Source organism: Oryctolagus cuniculus, chromosome 6 (genome assembly GCF_964237555.1).
Source record: "Oryctolagus cuniculus chromosome 6, mOryCun1.1, whole genome shotgun sequence".
Taxonomy (NCBI): Eukaryota; Metazoa; Chordata; class Mammalia; order Lagomorpha; family Leporidae; genus Oryctolagus; species Oryctolagus cuniculus.
In genome coordinates, this window is record NC_091437.1 from 37,974,458 (window position 1) to 38,000,042 (window position 25,585).

The 25,585-nt window shown below is 49.8% G+C and overlaps 1 protein-coding gene across 2 annotated transcripts; it reads left to right on the forward strand.

Annotated features, from left to right (window-relative positions):
* Window positions 1-546: 546 nt before the first annotated feature.
* Window positions 547-24,163, forward strand: SMIM3 (small integral membrane protein 3). Of its 2 annotated transcripts, none has more exons than XM_017341197.3 (3): window positions 547-680; window positions 22,817-23,032; window positions 23,715-24,163. In XM_017341197.3, the coding sequence occupies exon 2, from the start codon at window positions 22,828-22,830 to the stop codon at window positions 23,008-23,010; it is 183 nt and encodes a 60-aa protein (XP_017196686.2). In that variant the 5' UTR covers window positions 547-680; window positions 22,817-22,827; the 3' UTR covers window positions 23,011-23,032; window positions 23,715-24,163. The 2 variants fall into 2 exon arrangements, with proteins under 2 accessions (XP_017196686.2, XP_069932435.1); XM_070076334.1 differs by lacking the exon at window positions 547-680 and adding an exon at window positions 16,209-16,346.
* The last annotated feature ends 1,422 nt before the right edge of the window (window positions 24,164-25,585 follow it).

The window sequence follows — 25,585 nt, forward strand, 5'->3', positions numbered from 1 at the left end:
TCACAGGACGCTCAGGGGCCTATGATGTCATGCAACCAACCAGCTTCGCACTGGTCCTCCCACTGAGGCTGGACGCGCCTTACAGAGAATGAACCAGGTGAAGCCTCCTGACCACTGCACACGCAGCTCACCGCCCCGAACCCACCTGCTGGACTTGCCCTTGTCTAGACGACAGCTGGACAGGACCTCGCAGGGTACCTTTCGGGCCCGCCCTCCCTGTTCACGATACGCAGAGCGGCGGCCCGGAGAAGCAAAGCGACCTATCCAGGGCTAGTGTGCGGTCAGGGGCGAACTTAACGCGAATTCCCGGTGCCTAGGTCCCCGCGCAGGGGGCTTTCCCGCTCACGACCCGCGGGGCAGATAGGGGGAGGAGCCGAGCGAGCTTGCCCGGGCCAGGGGCCGGGGTTTTCCGGGGGCGCGCCCCGGCGGCCGCGCATTCCTGAGCCGCCGCGCGCCGCGCGCGGGTGCCGAGCCACGCGTCCCGGCCGCTCCTGCGCGTTCCCGTGTGTCCGGGTGCTGAGGGGCCCCGCGGGTTCCTGGCGCGGGTCGGGGTCGCTTTCGGCTGCAGGATCTCCAGCGGTCCCGGGACCTGGAGGAGCGCCCACCAGTCCTGTGCCAGGAACTTTCCGCGATCCGGCGGCGACCCGGTCGCGGTGTTGACAGCAGCTCAGCGGATCGCGGTGAGTGGGGCCACCGGCGGCGTTTGCGGGGCTCAACTCCACAGAGCCCTGCGAACTCGCGAGCGGAAGCTCGTGCTGCCCCCTGCCCGGGGTCCTCTCGCCGCCCCTGCGGTGCTCTCTCCCGGCTCCCTTCTCGCCTTCCTCACTTGCTCTTTGCTCCCCCGCCCCGCTTCCCCTTTCTCCCGCTCCCAGCTCGAGTCGCCGCCACCTTCTGCTCACGGTCTTGGGCCTCCGTGGATGCCAGAGCCCCACCAGGGGACGGCTTCCTCCCCGGATTTCCTGCCCTGCCTTCCCGGGAAGCGCGCCCCCTCCTCGAGCCGCTCTGCCGCCCTCGGCCCTCCAGGCCCGGCTCCTGGCCCGAGCACTGGAGGGCTCCGATCTGTACCGCCCAGAGCAGAGATTCTCTGCCGGGAGTGTGGGAGTCCCGACCCGATGGGTTTTAGCCCTGCTGCCGCTGCCGTCGCAGCTACTTCCCTGTTCTCTGCCAGCCTTGTTTCTCCATCTGTGAAACGGGGAAACCATCGTTTGCCCGGAAGACGGACGAGAGAGGGAGTGGGAAAGCTATCTTGGTCCTTCCTCTGGCCACCTCCCCTTTACCTGGGATGTAGTTGTGGCAGGTAGGCTCCCTGCCTGCCCTCCCATTTCTCCTGGCCAGGGACTGCTAGTGCTTGGCAAATAGTTGGTGCTCAATACATGTTCGCGGGTCAAACGAAACATCTGTGCCAGTGTCCGGGCTCTTACTTTGATACAGCAGCCAGCCCGGCGCCCACTCCTGCTGGCTGGCGCCTGGGGGCTGACTGGCGTCCCTCTTCGGACAGTGTCTGTCTAAGGCTTACACACACTGGCCTTCTCTGGTACCAGGGCAGTGGGCACCAGGATAGTGACTGCCAGATGGGATTGGGAAGATCCTCTGAGTTACTTTTTTTTTTTTTTTTTTTTTAAGATTTATGTATTTGAAAGGCAAAGTGACACACAGAGAAGGAGAAACAGAGAAAGAGATCTTCCACCTGCCAGTTCACTCCCCAAATGACTGCAAAGGCCAGGGCTGGGCTATGCCAAAGTTAGGGGCCTAGCACTCCATCTGGGTCTCCCAAGTGGAAGGCAAGGGTCCAAGTATTTAGGCCATCTTCTGCTGCCTCCTTAGGCACATTAGTGGGGACCTAAGCTGGAAGCAGAGCAGCCAGGACTCCAAGCAGCCCTGGGATGTTGGTGTGGCAGGCCTCGGCTTAACCCGCTGTGCCACAACGTTGTCCACAGCTTTGAGTTACCTTGACTGAGGCCCTGGACCTCTGCAGCGTGAGGACAGGGGAGGAGACAGGTGCATGCTTGGGAGTGGCCATGGCATTCTCTTTTGGGTTAGGCAGGGCACTCGCCAACCCACTGGACATTCGTAAGACAGCCCAGCTGTGCGGCAGGACGTGATGTACTCCTGCAGTGCGAACGGAAAAAGCCAAGCAGTGTTTCTGCATCCGAGACCTCCTGTTTCCAGCCGCCCTGAGGGCTATGACTCATGCTGTGGGGCTCACAAGTCACGCTCATCAAGTGTCCCACATGCTGACCTCCTAGCTGCTCAGAAGGTCTTGGGATTGTCCCCGTGTGGTGCAGCAGAACCACTGAGCTGTAATGAGAGAGATGACAAGTGACGGACCCTCAGGTCTAAGAAGTGGCAGAGCACGGGTCACGACCTCAGTTGCTTTCCTGGCCATAAGCTGATCCTTCTTTTACTTCCTTTTTTTTAAATTACTTTTTTTTTTTTTAATGTGCTCTAGTTCTTGTCTATAGATTCAAACATACACAAGAAGGGCCATAGCTCCCAGGAAAGAAAGTCTTCATCTTGGCTGGGATCACATGGCCACTGCTGGCAGTGGCATCAAAGACAGATACACCTGCTCCCACCCACGGTGTAGACGAGTCAGCGTTGGCACTGCCACACCCTGCAGTGGCCAAGTGTGCTGAATGATGTAACACCAGTTACACATGGTGATCAGTAGGAGCCGGGCATCGTTCTAAGTGTCTTACAGGCATGAACTCGCTTAGTCCTCACGACAGTCTCATTCGAGAGGGCTTGTCACTGCCTTTGTCTCACAGGGGAGGAAACCGAGGGCCACAGTGAGGAGCACCCAGGAAGCAGGTGGCACAGATGCCGGTTGAACGCAAACGGTCCTAGTTCCAGGGCCTGTCCTCTGTACCTCACTGGAATGCGGGGACCCAGGCTTCAGCTCTTGCCTCTGTAGCTTACTTGGGAGAAGGTAAATGGGGCTTTGATAGCTGCTGACCTAGCAGCTCACTAGAGACCCTGATACCCTTGTAACTCGCTAGGAAACATACAGTGACCCCCTCCCCCGCCAGGGAAGGGAGCACATCCACCAATAAGCCAGGAAGGGGAACAGACTGGAGTTGGGATTGCTGGCCACAGTAAACAACAGCAAGGCTCACTCACTCACTCACTCACTGTGTGCCCTTATCCTCAGTACCCATGGACCCTCCATGGACAGGAAAGTCTGTGGATGCTCAAGTCTACAGATGTGTGAATACTCTTGAGATCATCTCCAGAGTACTTATAATACCTGACAAAATGTAATTGCTATGTAAATAGTTATTCTACTGTATTCTGTGGAGAATAACAAGAAAAAAGTCTTGCATGTTCAGGAATTTTTAGCAATATTCGTGACCCAAGGTTTGTTGAATCTGAGATGAGAAGCCACAGAGGCAGAGGGCCGACTGCACTGTAAATTGCTTAGTTGTGTATGGATAGAGTATCCTCATTTTACTGATTTCGCTAGCACATTAGCAGGGAGCTGGATCAGAAGTGGAGCAGCCAGGATTGGAACCGGCGCCCATTTGGGATGCCAGTGTTGCAGGCGGCGGCTTAGCCGGGACACCACAGTGCCGGCCCTGGCACTCATTCTTGAGAGCTTGTCCATCCTTTGCCATGAAGTGAGCGGAAGCCCAGCAAGAAAGAGTGACTTACTCAGGATCTAACAGCAAATTCATTTTCTAATGTTGCTCTAACAACTTACCACAAATTTAATGGCTTTACTTTTTTGTTATTATTATATTGTAGATGGAAGTGTAGAATGGGTCTCATGGGAATGAAGTCAAGGTATCATCAGACATGTTTCTGGAAGCTCTGGTGGAAAATCCATGTACCGCCTAATTGAGTTGCTGGCACAATGCACTTCTCATGGCTGTAGGACCAGAGGTGCTGGCTGTGCACTGAGGGCCATTCCCCACTACTGCAGGCCTCTGCATTCCCTGGCTCTCAGTCCCTTTCTCCATCTTCCAACCAGCAGCTGTAAGATCAAGTCCTCACGTCACGTCTCTGTGACCCCCTCTGCTGCCGTCTTCTGCTTTCTGGAGGGCTCGTGAGATTAGGTTGGGTCCACCTGCATAATTCAGCATCCTGTCCTCCTCTCAGAACCCTGATCTGAGCCCCAGCTGCAAAGTTCCAGGTCTCATGGCTCTCTCTGCGTCACGCCTCCTGTTTCAGTCAGTGTTCTGGGGCCCAGTACATGGACATCTTTGGGCCACATGGTTCTGCCTGCTATCCATGGGAGGCCCTCTTTGGGAAAGTGGGTTGTTCAGGACCCACCGTGAGCCGGGCACTTGGTATCTGTCCAGTGGCTCCTGCAGCTCTGTCCCGGATCCCCCTGACAGTCCCTGTTTTGGAGCATCTGCTTTGTCAGCCCAGCGCACAGCGGCACTTAGTCATGGCAAGAGACCACGATGCACGCGATGCATGCAGTGGCTTAAGCAGGATGCTATGGATTTGGCCTGGGCTTCCTCTTCTGCAGGGTTTCTGCTGCATCCTAAGATGCGGGGTTTGGCTGGGCTGTGTGCGACGTGCAGTCTCAAAAGCTCAGGCTGCTTCACTGATCTCTTTGAAATAGCCTAGTGTTTTTCCACTTTTCCAGCCACAGAGGAGCAGACACAAACTCAGGCCGAGAACAAGTCTTGGCCTGGCCGTTGATGTGACATGAGAATAGAGTGCCCCACAGGGACCTCGGGTCATCGGAGAAAGGGCTGTGACTGACTGCTCATTTTTGATCGTTTGTGTGCCCTGTCTGCTCCTTCTTTTGGGCTCTTCCTTGGAACAAAGGTCCCTGGTGAAATGACTTGTGCTGGGATGGGAAACATTTTTGTTTTTAATTAAAATGTTATTTTAAAATTATTTTATTTATTTAAGATGGGAGAGAGAGAGACAGAGAGACAGAGAGATTCATTCTGTCCATCCCCTGGTTTACTCCCCAAATGCCCAGAGTTGCTGGAACTGGGCTGGCCCAAAGCCAGCAGCAAGTAATTCAATCTAGGTTTCCCTCATGGGGAGCAGAAATCCAGCTACGTGAGCTGTCACTTGCGGCTGCCTTTTAGGGTGTGCATTGGCAGGAAGCTGAAGTCAGGAGCCAGAGCTGGACATTGAACCCAGGTACTCCACTATGGGATGCAGGTGTCTTAAATATTAAGTTAACATGCAAATGTTTGAGGGTAACTTTTGCGTAATTGGGAGGAGTGTGCTCTCCAAGAGTAGGTGTGAAGCTGTGGTGGCCGTCTCCTATCAGACTTAGCATGGGGAATACACCTCCCCTTTTATCTGCCTCCCTTATCCTCTTCTGAGAGCAGAGAAAGAAAGGTTTGCAACTTGGGCAACCCCAGCCCCAGCCTACATTCCCACCCACTTCAGTGCCCAGCTCTTGAACACAGTGGGTCAAAACTAGTGTCTGAGCTCCCCAGCTCAGGCAGGTGGGTAAGAGAGACCCTTGGAGAACTTCATTCTGAAAGGGCCAGTCTTCCTCTGCCTGGTGTGTGCGGGGTGGGACAGGAGAGAAGAGGCCCTGTAAATCTTCCTGGATGTACAGAGAACCCAGAGCATGATTAAGCTGGGGGATGTCATTTTATTTTGGAGACCGGCTTTTGACTTTTAGGGTCATTGGGACTTCTGCAGGGGTTCCGAGCTGGACCTCTTTGGCTAAGTTCCAGGAGTCAGACTCCAGTTTGAAATGGCCAGTCTTCTTGTGTGTTACATTTATTGGCACTAATAATGTGCCAGGCCCTGGTAATAGGTGCTGAGGGTATAGCAATAATCAAGGCACGTGGCATCTGTTCTGCTCGTGCTTGCACTGGATCTGGCAAAGGAACGTGTGTTTAGCCTGCTGGGAATAAAAGCCAATCAGAACAAATCAACGAGCAGCAAAGAAGTTAATTTTAGATCCCAAGGAGTATGAAGAAAATAAAAGAAGATGTGAGACCAATTCGGCTGTCGGCTGAGAGTAGTGGGTTAGCAGCCTGGGTCTAGGAAAGGTAATGTTTGATTCGAGGTCTTGGGCGTTGACAGAGTGGCCAGGGGGCCTGCAGGTGGAGTCAGCCCTTGGGACACAGGTCATTAGGTAGTGCAAGCTTCCCCCGGGCTGGTGGGGCCCCTTCTTGGCACTTGGTTAGCCTTCGTTGTGTCCTAAATGCTCTGTTGTTCACTGACCATCTCAACAGCTCCCTCTGAAGCTGGCGCCGTGGTGGGGGCTGGCGGCGGGGAGGGGTGTGTCCTGTAAAGTCGGGGATGCTGACAAACCCATGAACCCTGTCCCCTGGGTACTGTTAGCCTTGTTCACATTTTGCAAGCTGCTTCGGGAGTCACGCATCTTCAGACGCCCTCAGCACTGGTGACTCACAGCTGGTTCTAGCTGCCTCCCCACTGGTCCTTGCCAGGTGGAAAGCAAACGGCCACGGCCCTTGTCTGCTCAGAGCTCCAGAGTTCCGGCCACGCCTGCGGGAAGCCACCTACCTCTAGCTGCCTTTTCTCCCACTTTGGGATAATTAAGCTTGGGCTGCCAGCAGGAAGTCATTGCTTTTATTGCCTTCCTCCTCTGTGAACTCTTTGGTGGTGAAACCAGTTGGCTAACTATTGGCAATCTCTCAAAAGTTAACTGTTAGCTTCGGCTCCACAGGGAGGGTGTGTGATTTCCGGAGGAGGGTCAAAGCCTAGAGCGGACCGTCAGAGGCTATTTGCGCACGAAACTTAACGCTGCGGTTTCCTCTGTTGGACCCAGATCAGTCACGGGGATGGAGCAGCCGAGCAGTCACAGCACTCTAACTGAGGGCAGGGCCTCTGAACTCATTTTTTTTTTTTTTAATTTGAAAGGCAGAGCAAAGGGGAGAGACAGGTAGAGAGGTCTTCCATTCACTGGTTCACTCCCCAGATGGCCACAGTCCACGGCTGGACCAGGCTGAAGCCAAGAGCTTCTTCCAGGTCTCCCATGTGGGTGGCAGGGACCCAGATCCTTGGACCATCCTCCTCTGCTTTGCCCAGGCCATTAGCAGGGAGCTGGATCAGAAGTGGAGCAGCGTGCTTGCTTCGGTAGTACATATACTAAAATTGGAATGACACAGAAGTGGAGCAGCTGGGACTTGAACCCGTACCCTTATTGGATGGTCTCACCCGCTATGCTGCAGCGCCAGCCCCATGACCTTTTTATTAACTTCTTTCACAATCTACATGTCTTTTATTTTGTTTAAAGGTTTATTTACTTGAAGGCATGACAGAGAGAGGGACGGAGAGAGATCTTCATCAGCTTCCCAAATGGCCATAATAGTACAATAACAGGGCCTGGGCCAGGCTGAAGCCAGGAGCTGGGAGCTTCAGCCAGGTGTGTCACATGGGTGGCAGAGGGCCAAGGCATTAGCAGGAAGCTGGAGCAGGAACCTGGAGGAGCTGGGACTTGAACTGGCACTCTGATCCGGGGTGCCGAAACACATGCTTAACCCGCTGAGCCACAACGCTGGCCTCTTGGTTTAAATTCTGTGAGGCTCTTAGTGTTTATCAGGCATTGCCCTAACTGCTCCATGTGCCTTAGCTCATGTAACCCCCACAGCACCCCAGTGAAGTCATTACTATCAGGAGTCATCGCTATTCCCCTGTACCGGGACGACACGCGTTCCCAGCTCGTCAGCTACGTAACTTGTCGCTCCTGGGCTCTGTGGCTGACGTCTGTTCTGCTCATCTCGCTTTTGCCCTCCCTTCTCCCGTTTGAATGCCTGTTCTTTTTTTTTTTTTTTTTCTTTTTCTTTTTGACAGGCAGAGTGGACAGTGAGAGAGAGAGACAGAGAGAAAGGTCTTCCTTTGCCGTTGGTTCACCCTCCAATGGCCGCCGCGGCCGGTGCGCTGCGGCGGGCGCACCGCGCTGATCCAATGGCAGGAGCCAGGAGCCAGGTGCTTCTCCTGGTCTCCCATGGGGTGCAGGGCCCAAGCACCTGGGCCATCCTCCACTGCACTCCCTGGCCACAGCAGAGGGCTGGCCTGGAAGAGGGGCAACCGGGACAGAATCCGGCTCCCCGACTGGGACTAGAACCTGGTGTGCCGGTGCTGCAAGGCGGAGGATTAGCCTAGTGAGCCGCGGTGCCGGCCCTGAATGCCTGTTCTGTCTAAGCCCGTATCAAAGCCCTCTTTTTGGTGAAGTCTTCTGTTGTGCTCAGGCAGAAACAGCGCAATGAGGATGACTATTTTTCCGGGCGTCTGTTGTGTTCCAGGGTGCTTTACTCAGTTTCCCACTGTATCCTCACAGGGAGATGCTGCAGTGTAGTAGGTTTAGTACCCCTGCTCTACCGATGCAGAGGCTGAGGTTTAGCGGTTTTCAAATCATTCATCCAGACCCTTGACTTCAGAGCTGGGCTCTTGCCACTTCTTTCTTCTTCTCCAACAGCAAGTGGTTTGCGCTTGTGGTTCAGCCTTCTCTGCTTAGTATTGCATGCAGCAATTGCAATTAATGTCTTTTTCTTCAAGAAGACGGTGAGCGCTTCAAGGGCAGATCCTGTTTCTCTCTCTCTCTCTCTCTCAATACCAAGTGTTAATCATAGTGCATACATGTTTATTGAATTAGACTGGATTGCTAATTATATCAGACTTGGGCTGCAGGGTTAGGTCAGTTTAACCAATCACTTGGCTGGTTGATTTAAAAAAATCATGACTATGGGTGAATCATTTACCATCTTTGTTGGTAAAGCACAGACTTGGCCCAAGTCTGGGATGCCTACAGGCACGCCTTTTTTTTTTTTTTTTTTTTTTTTTTTTAAGATTTTATTTATTTGTAAGGCAGAGTTACAGGGAGAAAAGGAGAGACCGAGAGAGATCTTCTATCTGCTGGTTTATTTCCCAAATGTCTGTAACAGCTGAGGCTGGACCAGGCTGAAGCCAGGAGCCTGGAACTCCATCAAGGTTTCCCACTTGGGTACAGGGGCCCAAGCACTGGGGACATCTTCTGCTGCTTTCCCAGGCGCATTAGCAGGAGCTGGATCGGAAGTGGAGTAGCCAGGACTTGAACTGGTGCCCTTATGGAACACGGGTGCTGCTGGTGGTGTCTTAACCCACTGTGTCACAGTGCTGGCCTCTTGGGCTCTTTAATCATAACAAGAATGGATGTTTATAGATGCTTACTCTGCGTCAGACAACATAAAGCACTTGTGTCGCTGTCTTGGGTCATTCTCCCAACTCTGTAAGGCAGACACTGATTTTCCATTTTTGATTCTGTTTTCAGTGGAGTACGTGGAAGCATGAGGAAGTTAAAGCCACTTTTTCAAGGTAGCTCAGCCAGAAAGGGATCACATTTAAATCCAAACAGAATGGCCCCAAAGAGTCTGGTCATTTTCTCTGTTTTTGTTTTGAAAGAGAGACAGAATGGAAAGAGGCAGACGGAGATCTTACATCTGCTAGTTCGTTCCCCAACAGCTGGGGCTGGGCCAGGCTGGGAACTCAAACTGGGTCTTCCATGTGGGTGGCAGGGACTCAAGTACTTGAGCTATCACCTGCTGCCTCCCAGGGAGATGGAACTGGAGCAGACGGGGGCGGGACACACACACACACACACACACACACACACACACACACACGTGAACCCAGGCACTCTAATATGGAATTTGGGCATCCCAAGTGGCCTCTTAAGCGCTATGCTAAACACCCACTCCTAGAGTCTGGGTTTTTAGCATTGCTCTGTAGTGTGAAAGGAAAAGGAAAGAATTTTTCCACATCCCCTGTTGTTTCCAAATGTTCCCTCCACATGGACGGATTCCCAGGGCCCTACCAGCATCTAGGATCTTTGTTGACTAGAGAATTCCAAGGTGTCTGCCAGTAACCTGTACCCTCGGGTAGAGCACTTTGTGTTCTGTATGGGAGAAGCAGGAGGGAGCTGTGCTGGGTAAAATCAATGCTGGGGCAGAGCTGGAGGCTGATCCCTGTGCCATTCCTCCCCAGCCCCGGTGTGCATGTGAATCTCCCACTACCAGTAGGATTCTAGTGTTTCTTCTTGCTCCTCTATGTTCTTACCCACAGTAAGGAATGCAGAACTGGCAAGGTTCATGCAGTTTGGGCCTTAGGCCAAAGGGTTGAAGCGCAAAAGTGGAACGGTATATATCGGTGGTTCTGACTAGGTGCTTCGTGTGTGTGTGTGTGTGTGTGTGTGTGTGTTGGATCCTGGTAAAACAGCTGCCTCACCTTTTGTGAAGTTGGTTAGGCTCTGTGCCTCCAGAAAGCCCACCAGCAATCACATAGCAAGACGGCACTGTCAAGAAAGTGGCCAGCACTTTGCTTCCAGCTCCCATATATTTTTTAAAATATGTTGAAAGGCAGAGTGACAGAGGGAGGACAAACAGAGATAGAGAGAGACAGATAGAGAGAGACAGATATCTTCTATTAGCTGGTTCATTCTCCAAAAGTCCACAATAGCCAGGGCTGGGCCAGGCCAAAGACGGGAGCTGGGAACTAAGTCTGGGTCTCCTGTGTGGGTGTTCAAGGACCCAAGGACTTGAAGCATCACCTGCTGCCTCCCAGGGAGTGCATTAAGCAGGAAGCTGGATCAGAAGTGGAGGAGCCGGGACTCAAACCAGGTGCTCCAGTGGGACATGGGCATCCTATGCAGAGGCTTAACTGGTTTACCAAACGCCTGTCCCAAGAAGTCCTGATCTTTGTAGATTATATAGCTCCTCTTCTCTAAGTCTGGAATGGCCTTCGGTCAAAAATAGGACGATCGGACGTGGATCCAGAAGAGAGCCACAGTGCTGGGAAACTCCGTGCTTATATGCAACTGGGTCAGCGTGGACTCTTGGGAGGTAGCTAAAGTGGGTGCAGTGGTGAGCCCAGGGTCAAGGCGCCCCAGTTTGTCTTCACTGAGCCTTAGGATCACTGCTTGGTTAACCTCTGTCAGCTGTAGTGTCCACAATATCATCCCACAGGAGTTTATTGTGAGGGGTTAGCAAGTTAAGGGGTGGGACCAGGCCAAGACAGTACTTATGTTTGTTTAACCAAGATGGACAACACAGATCCATGCAATGACTCAAATAAAATATTTTTATCAATTTAAACACATATAGTTTGTGAAACAAATGCTAGCTTGCACGATCCTGTGTTTGAGGAAGTCTGGGTGGTTTCTGGGAATAAAAGAGGCGTAGTGAACAACTGACGGTACTTCTTTTTTTTTTTTTTTATGACAGGCAGAGTGGACAGTGAGAGAGAGACAGAGAGAAAGGTCTTCCTTTTTGCCGTTGGTTCACCCCCCAATGGCCAGGAGCCAGGTGCTTCTCCTGGTCTCCCATGCGGGTGCAGGGCCCAAGCACTTGGGCCATCCTCCACTGCCTTCCCAGGCCACAGCAGAGAGCTGGACTGGAAGAGGGGCAACTGGGACAGAATCCGGCACCCCAACCGGGACTAGAACCCGGTGTGCCGGCGCCGCAGGCGGAGGATTAGCCTATTGAGCTATGACGGCGCCAGCGGTACTTCTTAAGAGAGTGTCTTGCGTATAGCAAGTCCTTGAGACAGGGACGAAGGGATCAACATCCCGAGTATAGTGTGTGTTTGGGGAAACTCACCCACAAATAAGAACAACATTGCCCTAGAGGAGCATGCTGCTTGCTAGGGAGTCTTGGGGTGGGAAGGTGAATATAAGCTCATGCTTACTGCCTGGAACTCAGCATTTCTGAAACCACCAGCTTGGGGCCAGTGTTGTGGCACAGTGAGTTGGACAACTGCCAGTAACAACTGCAAGTCCCGGCTGCCCCACTTCTGTTCCAGCTCCCTGCCGATGCACCTGGGAAAGCAGCAGCAGCTGATCCAAGTACCTGGGCCTCCACCACCCACGTGGAAGACCTGGATGGAGTTCTGGGGTCCTGACTTCGGCCTGGCCCAGCCCCACCTGGTTCACAGAGGGAGTGAACCAGCAGATGGAAGATATCTTTCTATCTCACTCTCTCTGTGTAGCTCTGCCTTTCAAATAAATAAAATTAATTTAAAAAAAAAAAAAAACCCTGCCAACTTGTGGGAATTTTAATTTATGAAATTTATATAGGATTTTTTCTTATAGCTAGAAAATGTGCTACATGACAGGACTGGCCAAGGGATTTTGAGTTGCTTAAGAAAGATGGTTCCAGAAGTGAAATTTGGGACTCCCTGCCCAGCGCGTGGGTCATCCCTTTTAGTGCTTAAGTTGGATCAAGTAGAGTCCAATTTTTTGCCTCGTTTGGAGAAAACTACATTTTTTACACTCTTACACTCAGTCTTGTCAGTGGATATAAAATAGTCATTTTGGGGTTACTGGATTTTCCACTAATTGAGCTGCATTGGTTGGCCCCTGTGGACTGAGGCGGGGCAGTGACAGGCCCTGGACGCAGGAGGGCCTCTGATGGGATGCGATGGCGTGGATGGGGCGCAGGCGTCTCTGCTGCGGAACACAGGGTGGCGTGAATGCAGTTTCTTAGACAGATGTTCCTGGCACCTGTGTCAGAGTCCATTACTCATGAACGGGGTAAACAGCAGATAAGTTCCACCTGTTCACAATGACAGGCTTTCAGGCCTGACTGCTGTTTTACTTCCCATGGTCATAAAAATGTGGTATTCTTATCAGTGATGGGCTTAAATTTGTGACACTAATGGTCTGAGTCATATTCCAATTTGAACCATTAATCAGAAATAACAAGCAATATATCTGAGAAGCAAATGGCTCTATGACTATTAATCGAGTGTTCCAAGAAACAGGGTGTACGCACTTGTAAGGAGCCAGTGCACCCGGATGCCAAACGGGGGTCAAACAGAAGTCAGCTCGCAGAAGCTTGCCGTCCTGCTTCTTCTCAAGCGAAATTTTCCAGCCAGCAATTAAAGATGCCAAACGTATGATTTGCTCAGTTCTTATTTTGGGGATAAAATTTTCCTTTGGTAGTGGGGAGAGGTAAAGACGTAGGACTGAGGAGTGCAGAACAGGGAGGTAGAGCTCCACCTCTGGCCACCTCTGTGGCTGGCCATGGCACCCTGGCAGGGCCTTTGGGAGACATCACAGCTGTGGATGACTGTTCCCCGGAGCCCACGGAATCCAGGGGAGGCTGCACAGCTGAGCCCTACCATGGACTCAGCAGGCTGCACCCAGCAAGGACGCCTGACAACAACAGCAGCTGCCAAGTTATTTTCTCAGATTTGTTTCTAGTTAGAAGGACAAACTGCTCTACTTTCATACCATGTGAACTCTGTGTACTCTGGCTTCGTGCTGTGTTCAGCTTGAATTGCATATGTGCAGGGGATGGGTGCTTAGGGTTTGCAAGGATATTTGTCCAGCCCTGCTGAGTGGGAGGGACTGCAGGCCCCTCTCCCCAGACTCTGCACTTCTACCAGAGTGGCTTTGATTTAGTCTGTTTTTGTGGTTGGAAAATCATTTGTGAAAGATTTTTTTTTTGACAGGCAGAGTTAGAGAGAGAGAGAGAGAGAGGTCTTCCTTTTTCCGTTGGTTCACCCCCCAAGTGGCCGTCACACCTCAAGTGGCCACTCTGGCCGGGGCATTGTGGCCAGTGAGCTGGGTGCTTCCTCCTGGTCTCCCATGCGGGTGCAGGGCCCAAGCACTTGGGCCATTCTCCACTGCCCTCCTGGGCCACAGCAGAGAGCTGGACTGGAAGAGGAGCAACCGGAACAGAATCCGGCGCCCCGACCGGGACTAGAATCCAGGGTGCTGGCGCCTCAGGCGGAGGATTAGCCAAGTGAGCCATGGCACCGGCCATTTGTGAAAGATTAATATGGAAATGGTGTAGGACACAGGACAAGTTTGATTTATGTTTCTCCTGGCTCTGTTTTTTCTGTTTTAAAGCTTTATTTATTTATGTGAAAGGCAGAGTTACAGAGATAGGGAGAGAGACGGCTCTTCCATCTGCTAGTTCACTCCTCTAAGTTGCTGCAACAGCCAGGGCTGGACCAGGCTGAAGCCAGGAGCCAGGAGCTTCATCCAGGTCTCCCACGTGGGTGCAGGGGCCCAAGCAGCTGAGCCCTACCATGGACTCAGCAGGCTGCACCCAGCAAGGACGCCTGACAACAACAGCAGCTGCTCAGGCCTCTTTCCTAGGCACATTAGCAGGGAGCTGGGTTGGAAGTGGAGTAGTGGTCGGCACTGTGGTGTAGAGGGTTAAACCTCCGCCTGCCTGCAGTGCTAGCATCCTATATGGATGTTGGTTCAAGTCCCGGCTACTCTGTTGTAGGCATTTGGAGAGTGAACCAACAGATGGAAGATCTCTTTTTCACTTTCTCAGTATTTCTGTCTTTCAAATAAATAAATATTAAAAAAATAACAAAGAAAAAGAAAAAAGGAAGTAGAGCATATGGGATGCCAGTGTCACAGGTGGCAGCTTAGTCCAATATGCCACCATGCTGGCTCTTTTCTTATTTTAAAAAGATTTATTTGAAAGGCAGAGTTCCAGAGAGAGGGAGAAGGAGAGAGATCTTCCATCTGCTGGTTCACTCCCCAAATGGCCACAACAGCAAGGACTGGGCCATGCTGGAGCCATGAGCCAGGAACTCCATCTGGGTCTCCTTCATGGGTGCAGGGGCCCAAGGACTTAGGCCATTTTCTGCTGCTTTCCCAGGCCATAGCAGAGAGCTGGATTGGGAGTGGAGCAGGCAGGACTCAAACTGGAGCCCATATGTGATGCCGGCACTTGTAGGCGGTGGCTTTGATATGATGTAATGTCATCTTCATTTATTTCCAGGAATGTTTGAATTTTTCTTTTGATTTCTTCTATGATCCACTGTTCACTTAGGAGCATGTTGTACAGTTCATGTGTTTGCATATGCTCTATGAGTTGTTGATTTCCAGCTTCATTCCATTGTGGTTGGAGCAGATGCATGGTATAATTTTGATTTTTTTGAATTTGCTGAGACTTGCTTTATTGGCCTAGCATATGGGCTATCCAGTAATAAAGACTCCCTTGGTCCCGCCCCCCCCCCCCAACAAAGAAAAGTCCAGGACCAGATGACTTCGCTGCTGAATTCCACCAGACATTTAGAGAACTAACTCCAATTCTTCTCAAGCTATTCAACATCGAAAGGGGGGGAACCCTCCCAAAATCCTTCTCTGAAGCCTGAATCACCTTAATTCCTAAGCCAGAAAAAATACAACAGAGAAGGAGAACTATAGACCAATATCCCTGATGAACATAATGCAGAAATCCTCAACGAAATATTAGCTAATCAAATCCAATAACATATCAGAAAGATCATTCACCCTGACCAAGTGGGATTTATCCCTGGTATGCAGGGATGGTTCAACATTCACAAATCAATCAATGTGATACATCATGTTAACAAATTGAAGAACAGAAACCATATGGTTATCTCAATAGATGCAGAGAAAGCATTTGATAAAATATAACACCCTTTCATGATGAAAACTTTAAGCAAATTGGGTATAGAAAGAACATTCCTCAACACAATCAAGGCAATTTATGACAAACCCATGGCCAGCGTCCTATTAAATGAGGAAAAGTTGGAAGCATTCCCACTGAGATCCAGTACCAGCCAAGGATGCCCTCTCTCACCATTGCCATTCAATATAGTCCTGGAAGTTTTAGCCAGAGCCATTAGGCAAGAAAAAGAAATCAAAGGGATACAAAATGGAAAGGAGGAAGTCAAATTGTTCCTACTTGAGATGACGTGTTTCTATATATAGGGGATCCAAAAGACTCCACTGAGAGACTAATGGAACTCATAAAAGAGTCTGGTAAAGTGGCAGGATATAAAGTCAACACAGAATAATCAATAGCTTTTGTATACACAGACAATTCATGGCTGAGAAAGAACTTTCAAGATAAGTCCCATTCACAACAGCTTCAAAAAGAATTGAATACCTTAGAATAACTTTAACCAAGATGTCAAAGATCTCTATGATGAAAATGACAAAACAGTGAAGAAAGACATGGGTCTGGGTCTAGCTTTCACGTTCGTGACTGCTGGCTGTGGATGAGCCAGAAGCCTAGGTCCTGTACATGACAGGTTTTGCTTATGAAAGTCGGCCAGGGAGATTATGTATTCCTGGCATGGAGTCCCAGAGACAGTTTGATGTTAATGGGTTTACTGGAAAGGGCTTTTGTGGGGTTCCTTTGGCCTAGGGCAGACTGGCTGTTGATGTCATCAGTAGACCACAAGGAATGAGTTCCCCGCCCCTGAGCCCCTGTAAGCGCTTGTGTCTCCTGTGACTCATGCTGCCGTGTCTCAGACCTTGGAGAAAGTGACTCCACTTCTACGGCAGAGTCAGGGCCAGCTGGTGCCTCTCCCGCCCTGGCAGGCCCCAGCCTGAGAGTGCTGCCGCCCCGAGGAGCCTTGGCGAGGCGCCCGCTTCACCTGGAACCGGTCGGATCTGACCAGCCTGCCAGCCGAGCTCCCAGGTAGCAGTGCTCCAGTCTTGATGCTAGAAAGGGCCTTGGAGAGCTTAGAGATTGCGGGGTCTAGGGGTTCCCAAACCTGACTGCGTGTTCAAGTCACCTGGGTAATCAGGACAAAAGGTCCCCTCTCTTGGCTGATTCACCAAGTCTGGGTGGGGACCGGAAATCAGTGTTGTTTATGCTGTGTGAAGTGCTTCTCATTTGCTGTGACCACTGACCTAGTCTCTTAACTTAATTTTATTTGATTTAAAAATTATTTTTGGGGGGCCGGCGCTGTGACGCAGTGGATTGAAGCCCTCACCCGGGATGTCGGCATCCCATGTGGGCAACGGTTCTGGTTCCGGGCTGCTCCTCTTCTGGTCCGGCTCTCTGCTGTGGCCTGGATAGAGATAGAGGATGGCCCAAGTTCTTGGGCCCCTGCACCCGTGTGGGGGACCCAGAGGAGGCTTCTTGTTCCTGGCCTAGGGTCGGCATAGCTCCAGCCATAGCAGCCATCTGGGGAGTGAACCAGCAGATGGAAGACCTCTCTCTGTCTCTACCTCTCTCTGTAACTCCGTCTTTCAAATAAATAAAAATGAATCCTTAAAAAAATATTTTTTGGGGGAGGGGATGTTTAACCTAGTGGTTAAAATCCCTGCCATATTTCCTGGGTTCCAGTGCTGACTTTGCTTCTTCTCCTTTTTTTTTTTAAATTTATTTGACAGGTAGAGTTATAGACAGTGACAGAGAGAGACAGAGAGAAAGGTCTTCCTTCCGTTGGTTCACCCCCCAAATGGCTGCTATGGCCAGCGCTGCGCAGATCTGAAGCCAGGAGCCAGGTGCTTCCTCCTGGTCTTCCATGGGGTGCAGGGCCCAAGCACTTGGGCCATCCTCCACTGCCCTTCTGGGCCACAGCAGAGATCTGGACTAGAAGAGGAGCAATTGGGACTAGAACCCGGCGCCCATATGGGATACCGGTGCCACAGGTGGAGGATTAACCAAGTGAGCCACGGCGCTGGCCCCTCTTTTTTTTTTAAGATTTATTTATTTTACTTGAAAATCACAGTTACACAGAGAGAGGAGATGCAGAGAGAGAGAAAGAGAGAGAGAGAGAGAGAGAGAGAGAGAGAGAGAGAGAGAGAGAGAGAAGAGAAAGGTCTTGCATCCGCTGGTTCACTCCCTAGATGGCCACAATGGCCAGAGCTGTGCCAATGCCAGAAGCCAGGAGCCTCTTCCAGATCTCCCACATGGGTGCAGGGGCCCAAGGCCTTGGGCCATCTTCTACTGTTTTCCCAGGCTATACCAGAGAGCTGGATTGGACATGGAGCAGCCGGGTCTTCAACCGGTGCCCATATGGGATGCCGGCACTGCAGGTGGCGGCTTTACCTGCTATGCCACAGCACAGGCCCCTGATTTTGCTTCTGATTCCAGCTTCCTGTTACTGCACACCCTGGGAGGCAGTGGTGATGGCTCAAGCACTTGGGTCCCTGCCACCTGTATATCCTGGCTCCTGGCTTGGGCCTTGGCTCAGCCTGTGTGAACTAGTGGATGGGAGTGCTCTCTTTACTCTCTTTTTCTGTGTCTTCTCTCTCTCTGTCTCTCTCTTTCTCTCTCTCTGCTTCCCAAAGATTAAGAAAATAAAAATTATGTATATATCTATTTCTCTTTTTTAAAAAAAGATTTTTTTTTATTTACTTGAAAGGCAGAATTTACAGAGAGTGAGAGGGAAAGACAGAGAGAGATATTTCCATCTATTGGTTCACTCTCTAAATGGCTGCAATAGCCAGAGCTGGGCTGGTCCAAAGCCAGGACTTTCTGCCGTGTCTCTCATATGGGCGACAGGGATCCAAGCATTTGGGTCGATTTCTTCTGCTTTCCCAGGCACATTAGCAGGGAGCTGGATCAGAAGTGCGGCAGCTGGGACTTGAACCGGCTCCCACATGAGATGCTGGCACTGCAGGTGGAGGCTTTCCTGCTATGCCACAATGCTGGCTCCGTCTCTCTCGTTTTAAAGATCTATCTATCTATCTATCTATCTGAAAGGCAGAGTTACAGAGAGAAGGAGAGAGAGAGAGAGAGAGAGAATGAGAATGAATCTTCCATTTTCTGGTTTACTCTTCAAATTTTCCCAACAGCCAAGGCTGGGCCAGGAAGCCAGGAACCTGAAACTCCATCCTGGTCTCCTGCATGGGTAGCAGGGGCCTAAAAGCTTGGGCCACCTTGCACTGCTTCCTCAGGTGCATTAGCAGGGAGCTGGATTGGAAGTGGAGCAGCCTGGACAGGAACCCACACTCATGTGAGATGCTGGTGTGGCAGGGGGCCACTTCATCCACATGCCACAATGCCACAACGCCACAATGCCAGCTCCTGTCTTTATCTCTTTTAAACAGAGAATTGTAAAGAAAAATTGGCCCAATCCCATGTTCCCTCCAGCCCGGTTGTCATAAGAAAATGAGTGCAGTTCTCCTTCCCCTCCATCGGGGATGCTTCCCAGGACCGCTAGTGGGCGCTGGAACTGCAGATGCTACCAAACCCTGTACCTACTGCCTTTTTTTTTTTTTTTTTTTAATTTGACAGGTAGAGTTAGTGAGAGAGAGAGAGAGAGAGAGAGAGAGAGAGAGAGAGAGAGAGAGAAAGGCCGGCGCGCTGCGCCAATCCGAAGCCAGGAGCCAGGTGCTTCTTCCTGGTCTCCCATGCGGGTGCAGGGCCCAAGCACTTGGGTCATCCTCCACTGCACTCCCAGGCCACAGCAGAGAGCTGGACTGGAAGAGGAGCCACCGGGACTAGAACCTGGCACCCATATGGGATGCCGGTGCCGCAGGCAGAGGATTAACCAAGTGAGCCATGGTGCCAGCGCCCCTACTGCTTTTTTCCCTAATATACAGACTATGACAAAGCTGAATTCGTAAACAAGGCACAGTAAGAGCTTAGCAACAGTAACTCTCACATGATGAGAACATGCCATTATAAAAGCTATGTGCATGGGGCCTTTCTTTCTCAAAAGACGTTTCCATCCTGTGCTCACCCTCCTCTTGTTAACCACAGGTAGTGAAACCTCAGAAAGCAAAGCTGTGGATAAGGGGAGACTGCTGTAATGTGTGCTGATATTTAGAAAATTCTAATGGTTAGAAGCATGAAGAATAACGAGCAAACACCTCTCTCCCTAGGCCAACTCCTCAAGGGTGACATTCATAGGACTGCACTCTGAAAATATTTTTTCATGTACAAGAGTACTTCAAAAAGTTCATGGAAAATATTTATTATGAAAAAGATTTCAAACTTTTATGGCACCAAAATAAACATCTTTTAAAAATAAGCAACCTCCCCCCCCCACACACCCACAAAAGGCAAAAGCAAATTAACAGAACAACCCAAAATGTCAAGGCAGTTAGAAGACAACTTGGAGGGTTAATCTTTTTAAATCTACAAATCAAAGGTTTTGGTTAATAGATAACTGGCAAGCAGTGGTTTTCTGCCGAGGGCTCCTACGAAATAAAAATTCCAAAACAGAATCTGACTCAAACAGAAGCAGGTCTAGCGCCCGCAGCAGGGGATGTGAGAGGCGCGATGCTCACACGTTTATGTGTTATTAACAACTAGAGCTATCTTATGCATTCGAGCTGTGTTAACGCCCTTGGAAATGGAGAACTCACCGTGGATGACAGTCTACAGCACGGGGTGCTGTGTGTGCCGTGTGTGGGTGCACTCTAGGGGGTCAGGGCACCCACACATCTGCCACGAGTCGGGCCCGAGATCCTACTTTACAATGGAGTTTCCCTGCTACGCCACAGCACCAGCTCCATATCTCACGTTTTCTTTATCCATTCATGATGATTCTATAACTTGGTTATTGTGACTAATATTGAAATAAACATGGGAGTACATCAATCTCTTCAATATATTGATTTCAAATCCTTTGGATGTATACCCAGATGTGAGAATGCTGAATCATACAGTAGCTATATTTTTAATTTTGGGGGAAACGTCTATACTTTTCTCCACAATGCTGTATTAATTAAATGAGTTAATACTAGCAGTATTCTTGGAACAATTCTAAATGTGTAGTAAGCACTATATATTTATGAATTGAATGGTTGAATACATGAAAGTCATGGCGTGGTGTCCCATTATATGGATACACCCTACTTTATTTTACTACTTGCTGATGGTTTTGGTTGGTCAGTTGCTATAACAGATGATGCAGAAACAGGCCTGTGTGTTTATCTGGGGGTCTCTACTTTGGGTACAGTGATCAATATCTTACTGAGGGTGCTAATAGTGGGCATGGCATCACAGGCATTAGAGAGGAAACGGTAGTGATTAGCTAAGAGGAGAAAATAGGACTAGAATTTGGAATCTTATATGGGACCTGGCATCACCAAACTACAAATCTGAGATTTGAAAGAAACTGCAGGAGGGTGTTGGTGCCAGCCTGTGCCTTCTGGGATGGGATTGTATCACATCTGTGCCCTGGGAAGCCTTGGGGAGCCACGGTGAACTCACAGGGGCGAGGGGATGCTGTAGCACCCTTCAAGATTCTTGACAGAAATAGAGGTACTGGGTGTCTCCCAGCTCAAACTCCTAGCTCAAGATAGCTTACAGTTTGACATTAATACCATTACATTCCTTCTGGTGATGTTATGTCTTCTGAAGTTGAGTTTTTGGTGGTGGCTGTGACATGGCACGTGCAGTATAAACATTAATGTGGAATAAAAAGTGACAATGGCACATTCCAAAGTTTGAAAAGTTGTGCATTGCCTAAGAGGTGCACGTGTACTCTTGGTAAGTAATTGGTTAGGAATTAAATAACATTTTTTCTTTCAACTTTTGTGTATTATTTTTCAACTACCAAGTTGTTAGGCCTCAAATAGCTGCTAAGCTGTTAGAACATGCTTCCATGGGGGGGGGGGGGGAGCCATTGTAATGCATAAGCTGTACTTTGGAAATTTATATTCATTAAATAAAAGTTAAAACAAACAGAACATGCTTCCAAGTGGTTTGAACCTAACTGCTTAATAAATAAAACTCTTAGGGACTTCTTTTGGCCTGGGGTGCTGTGGAAAAATTACCAAGACTTAAGGATGCTGTGAAATGAAAAATGTTTGGGGACAACTGAGTTAGGTCTTTATTCATTTGAGTTCTTTTAGCTGCCAGGGAGAGACACCAAATGGACACTGTCTTAAGCAAAACAAGAGAATTGTTGGCTTAGGTTTCTGGAATGTCCGGGGTTGCGGGTGGCACCAGGCTTGGCTGGGATCAGGTGCTCAAAGTCAGTCATCAAAGCTCCATCTGTCTCCCTTTCTCTTGGGCAGTTTCTCCACAGCAGGCAAGAAGCCCTCAGGCCCATTCTTTCCAGGCTCCTGTCCTTCCAATTTAGCAATCCCAGCAGAAGGAATCAACTTCCCACCCAGCTTTTGCCTGAACCCCTGGGGAGGACTTGGGTGTCACTTGGCTGTCCCTGAGTGTGGCCATGGAGATCTGTAACAGCCAAGCCTAGGTACGCCTCCACACCTGTCCTCAGATGAGTGCCCTTCCCCCAGGAAGGACTGTGTCCTCTTACCAGGAGAGAACACTGGAACAGCCAACTTCCCACTTTTGGGTGAGAGAACAGACTGGTAGGATGGTAGTTTATTTTCCTTACTCCTAAGTGTAAGGCATAGGATAGCAGTTTAACAGCTAAGCATGGAGGCTCTGTATTCCCTGCCATCTGAGTTCACTTCCTTGGTCAAGTTAATGACATCTATGTTTTTAAGGCTGTAGAGTCATCACCTGTAAAATGGGTGTAATTGAAGATAAAGGCCAAGAAATAAAAATGGACAGAAATTAGAGTCCCAGCCTGGCAGGTTTGGTGCTTAAGATGAGACTGGATGAGTTAATAGACATAAACCAGGGCCAGAGCTGTGGTGTAGCAGGTAAAGCTGCAGCCTGTGATGCCGGCATCCCATCTGGGCACCTGTTTGAGTCCTGGCTGCTTCACTTCCAATCCAGCTCCGTGCTTATGACCCAGGAAAAGCAACGGAAGGTGGTCCAAGTACTTAGGCCCCTGTACTCAATGGGTCGAGACCTGGATGAAGCTCCTGGCTTCAGCCTGGCCCAGCCCCAGCTATTGCGGCCATCTAGGGGGTGAACCAGTGGATGGAAGATCCCTCTCTCTGTGTCTCACCCTCCTTCTCTCCCTCTCTCCATCCCTTCCTCTCCATCTCTCTCTCTCTCTCTCTCTCTCTCTCTCTCTCTCTCTCTCTCCTCCCCTTCCCCCCTAATTTTGACTTTCAAATAAATAATTAATCTTACACAAGAAACAGACACAAAGTGCCTGGCACAGGCCTGGCGGTAGAAGGCCCTGAGTAAATGAGGCCATTGTCATTACCGATCAGAGAACAGTAAAGCTCGCACATCCGGTAAATGGCCCAGCCTCTGCCTCCTGGAGGTTTCCCTCCAACTACGGAGGCAGCGAGAGGGCACACCATGGTGACTTCCTTTCCTGTCTCTTGCAGAGCAAAGCAGCATGGATGCTGTCAGCCAAGTCCCTGTGGAAGTCGTGCTCCCCAAGCACATCCTGGACATCTGGGTCATTGTCCTCATCATCCTGGCCACCATAGTCATCATGACCTCCTTGTTGCTGTGCCCCGCCACTGCAGTCATCATCTATCGCATGCGGACTCATCCCATCCTCAATGGAGCTGTGTGAGAACCCGCCCTGTGAGGGCCAGGTGGGGCATGAGGACAGGAGTCCCCTCCGAAAGCCTCTCCCTGTCCTCTGAAAGGCAGCGGGAGGGCCCTGGGGACTGGGACTTAAGTTCCAGTGTTGGTTTTGCCCCTGGGCTGCTGTGTGAACCTGGCTGAGGGACCTCACTCTGTGAGTTCCAGGTTCCTCGTCTTTCAAGTGGGGATCATGGTCCCTGCCCTTCCTACCTCATAGGGTTGTAAGAAACAAATGACTTAGTGGAGGTGAAGACTTGACGAACAGCAAAGCCATTGCAGGGATACGAGCCTTACGCTGACTGCGGAAAAGCTTGGAAGAACCAAAGAATCTAAATGCTAACGGTGGCCTTCAAGGTGGCGAGGGAGACATGGGAGGTAGAGCAGGCTTGGCCAGTGCCCCCCACCCCAGGTCAAACAAGCAAAGGGCACCCTGTCCTCATTCCAAGGGAACCGCAGAACATTGAGTCACAGTTATTTTCTTTGAGATCATTCCTCAGATTTTCTCCTTTGGCAGGGAACTGAGAATGGCAGAGGGAGGGAGATGAGTAGAACCTCAAAGAATCTTAGAATCTCTACCCCTATGCAATCTGGGGGAGGGCTCTGCCATTTCTGGGGCAAGGTCAAGGGAGTTGGGGTGATGGGCTTCTTGCTGTGCTGGAGTCTCATGTGTCTGTTAACTTTGACATTCAGGTGATGCTGGAAAATGCAGAGCGGCTGAGTTCCCTGCCCAGCACTCAGGATCTGCAGACCCTATGCCCTGCAGTGCCCTACACTAGAAGGGCTCTGTCCCTGTGCCCCCAGTCCCTCCTGCTTTAATTAGCTCCACGTGTATCCCCTCTGTCCCACCAGCACTACAGCCAAGCCCAGGTCCCTGCCTTCTAAGAGATGTTCCCAGGACTGTTGGAACCACCTCACAACAATGATGTTTCGTTTTGATACTATGATTTATATTTATGTAGAGATACTTCTGGGACACCCAAGCTCTTTGATGTCAAAAATCAGGAGCATCCTGGCATTCATTTATTAAATTATGTGAGAAGACAGCACAGATGTAAGGATATTGCTGTGTGAAAGTGATACTTTTACTTTGATGTCATTGATGTGCACAAGCGATTCCCAATAAAGTGCTGAAAAGAGCATGTCCAAGGCCTTTCTTTGAAGAGCTCCTATTAAACTCAGAACTCAGATAAAGGCGTTCTGCTGACTTCATGGGCCTTAGAGGTGGTTTGAATGTTGGACAGAGGGGGAAAAAACAGAACAAGTTGATTTCCAGAGGTCTAGCTTCAGCAAGTGGGGAAGTTGTACATTTTACACAAACATATGATGCGGGCTCTGGCCTCAGAATCAGCCCTAAAGGCACTCGGATCTGGCTGCAAAGCCCATGAGAGTATTTCAGGCATGGAAAGCCAAGACACTCTGGCAAAAAGATCTCTGTGAGTGAGATCCCAGTGGAAAGAACAGGTCTTCAAAGAGGGAGGTGCCTTTCTCTGCAGGGAGGAGAGAACCTCCACTTTGACTATGACCGTGTCTAAACAAGAGTCGGAGAACTCAAGGGGCTTCCATAGCCTTGGAAACTCATGACTGGTGCATAGGGAGATTACTGATGCCATAAACAGGAGCGTCAATTGGTAAAGTCAACAACAGGAGTCACTGTGCACTTACTCCTCATGTAGGATCTCTGTCCTTAATGTGCTGTACACTGAGGCTTAATGCTATAACGAGTACTCAAATAGTATATTTCACTTTGTGTTTCTATGGGGGTGCAAACGATTGAAATCTTTACTTAATGTACACTAAACTGATCTTCTGTAAAAAAAAAAAAAAAAAGAAAGAAATTATCAATTCCCAACTTGACTCTCACTGGGATTAAACATGACAATAGGTCTGATCTGATTTCATCATCATTTAAAAAAATCATTTATTATTTTTCACTTTATGTTTCTGTGTGGGAGCAAACTGTTGAAATCCTTACTTAAGGTATACTAAGCTGATCTTCTGTATATTAAGATCATCGAAAATGAATCTTGATGTGAATGGAAGGGGAGAGGGAGTGGGAAAGGGGAGGGTTGTGGGTGGGAGGGACGGTATGGGGGGGGAAGCCATTGTAACCCATGAGTCGTACTTTGGAAATTTATATTCATTAAATAAAAGATAAAAAAAACATGATGCAGGGGGTGCGAACAGATTCTGGACGTAAGATGACGAAGTTAGTGTTGGATATGTTGGATTTGTGATATGCACACAGACACGGCAAGGCAACTGGAAGCCTGGGTCTATTCCGTGAGAAAAATATTGTGTCCAGGGTTATGGCTTGGGGGGTTAGTGTCTGTGGTAGATTTGCTTTATGTAGAATGAGAACCTTGCTTGACAGTTTTTGAAACACCTGTGAGAAGAATGAGATAGTTATGTGGGCATCATCCAAAGATGTGAGACAATGTGTTGTGGTTCCTGAAAAGAGAAAATAGAAATTCTAAACCCAAATTTCTTGGCCACTTGGAAGAAATCAAGGATCTGGAAGTAACCAGGTTTTAAAAATTCTTGCTAGTGGAGGTAGCACTTCC

Bases quoted from the DNA above. Each gene is read 5' to 3' on its own strand.
- SMIM3 (XM_017341197.3), top strand. From the start codon at position 22,828: ATGGATGCTGTCAGCCAAGTCCCTGTGGAAGTCGTGCTCCCCAAGCAC.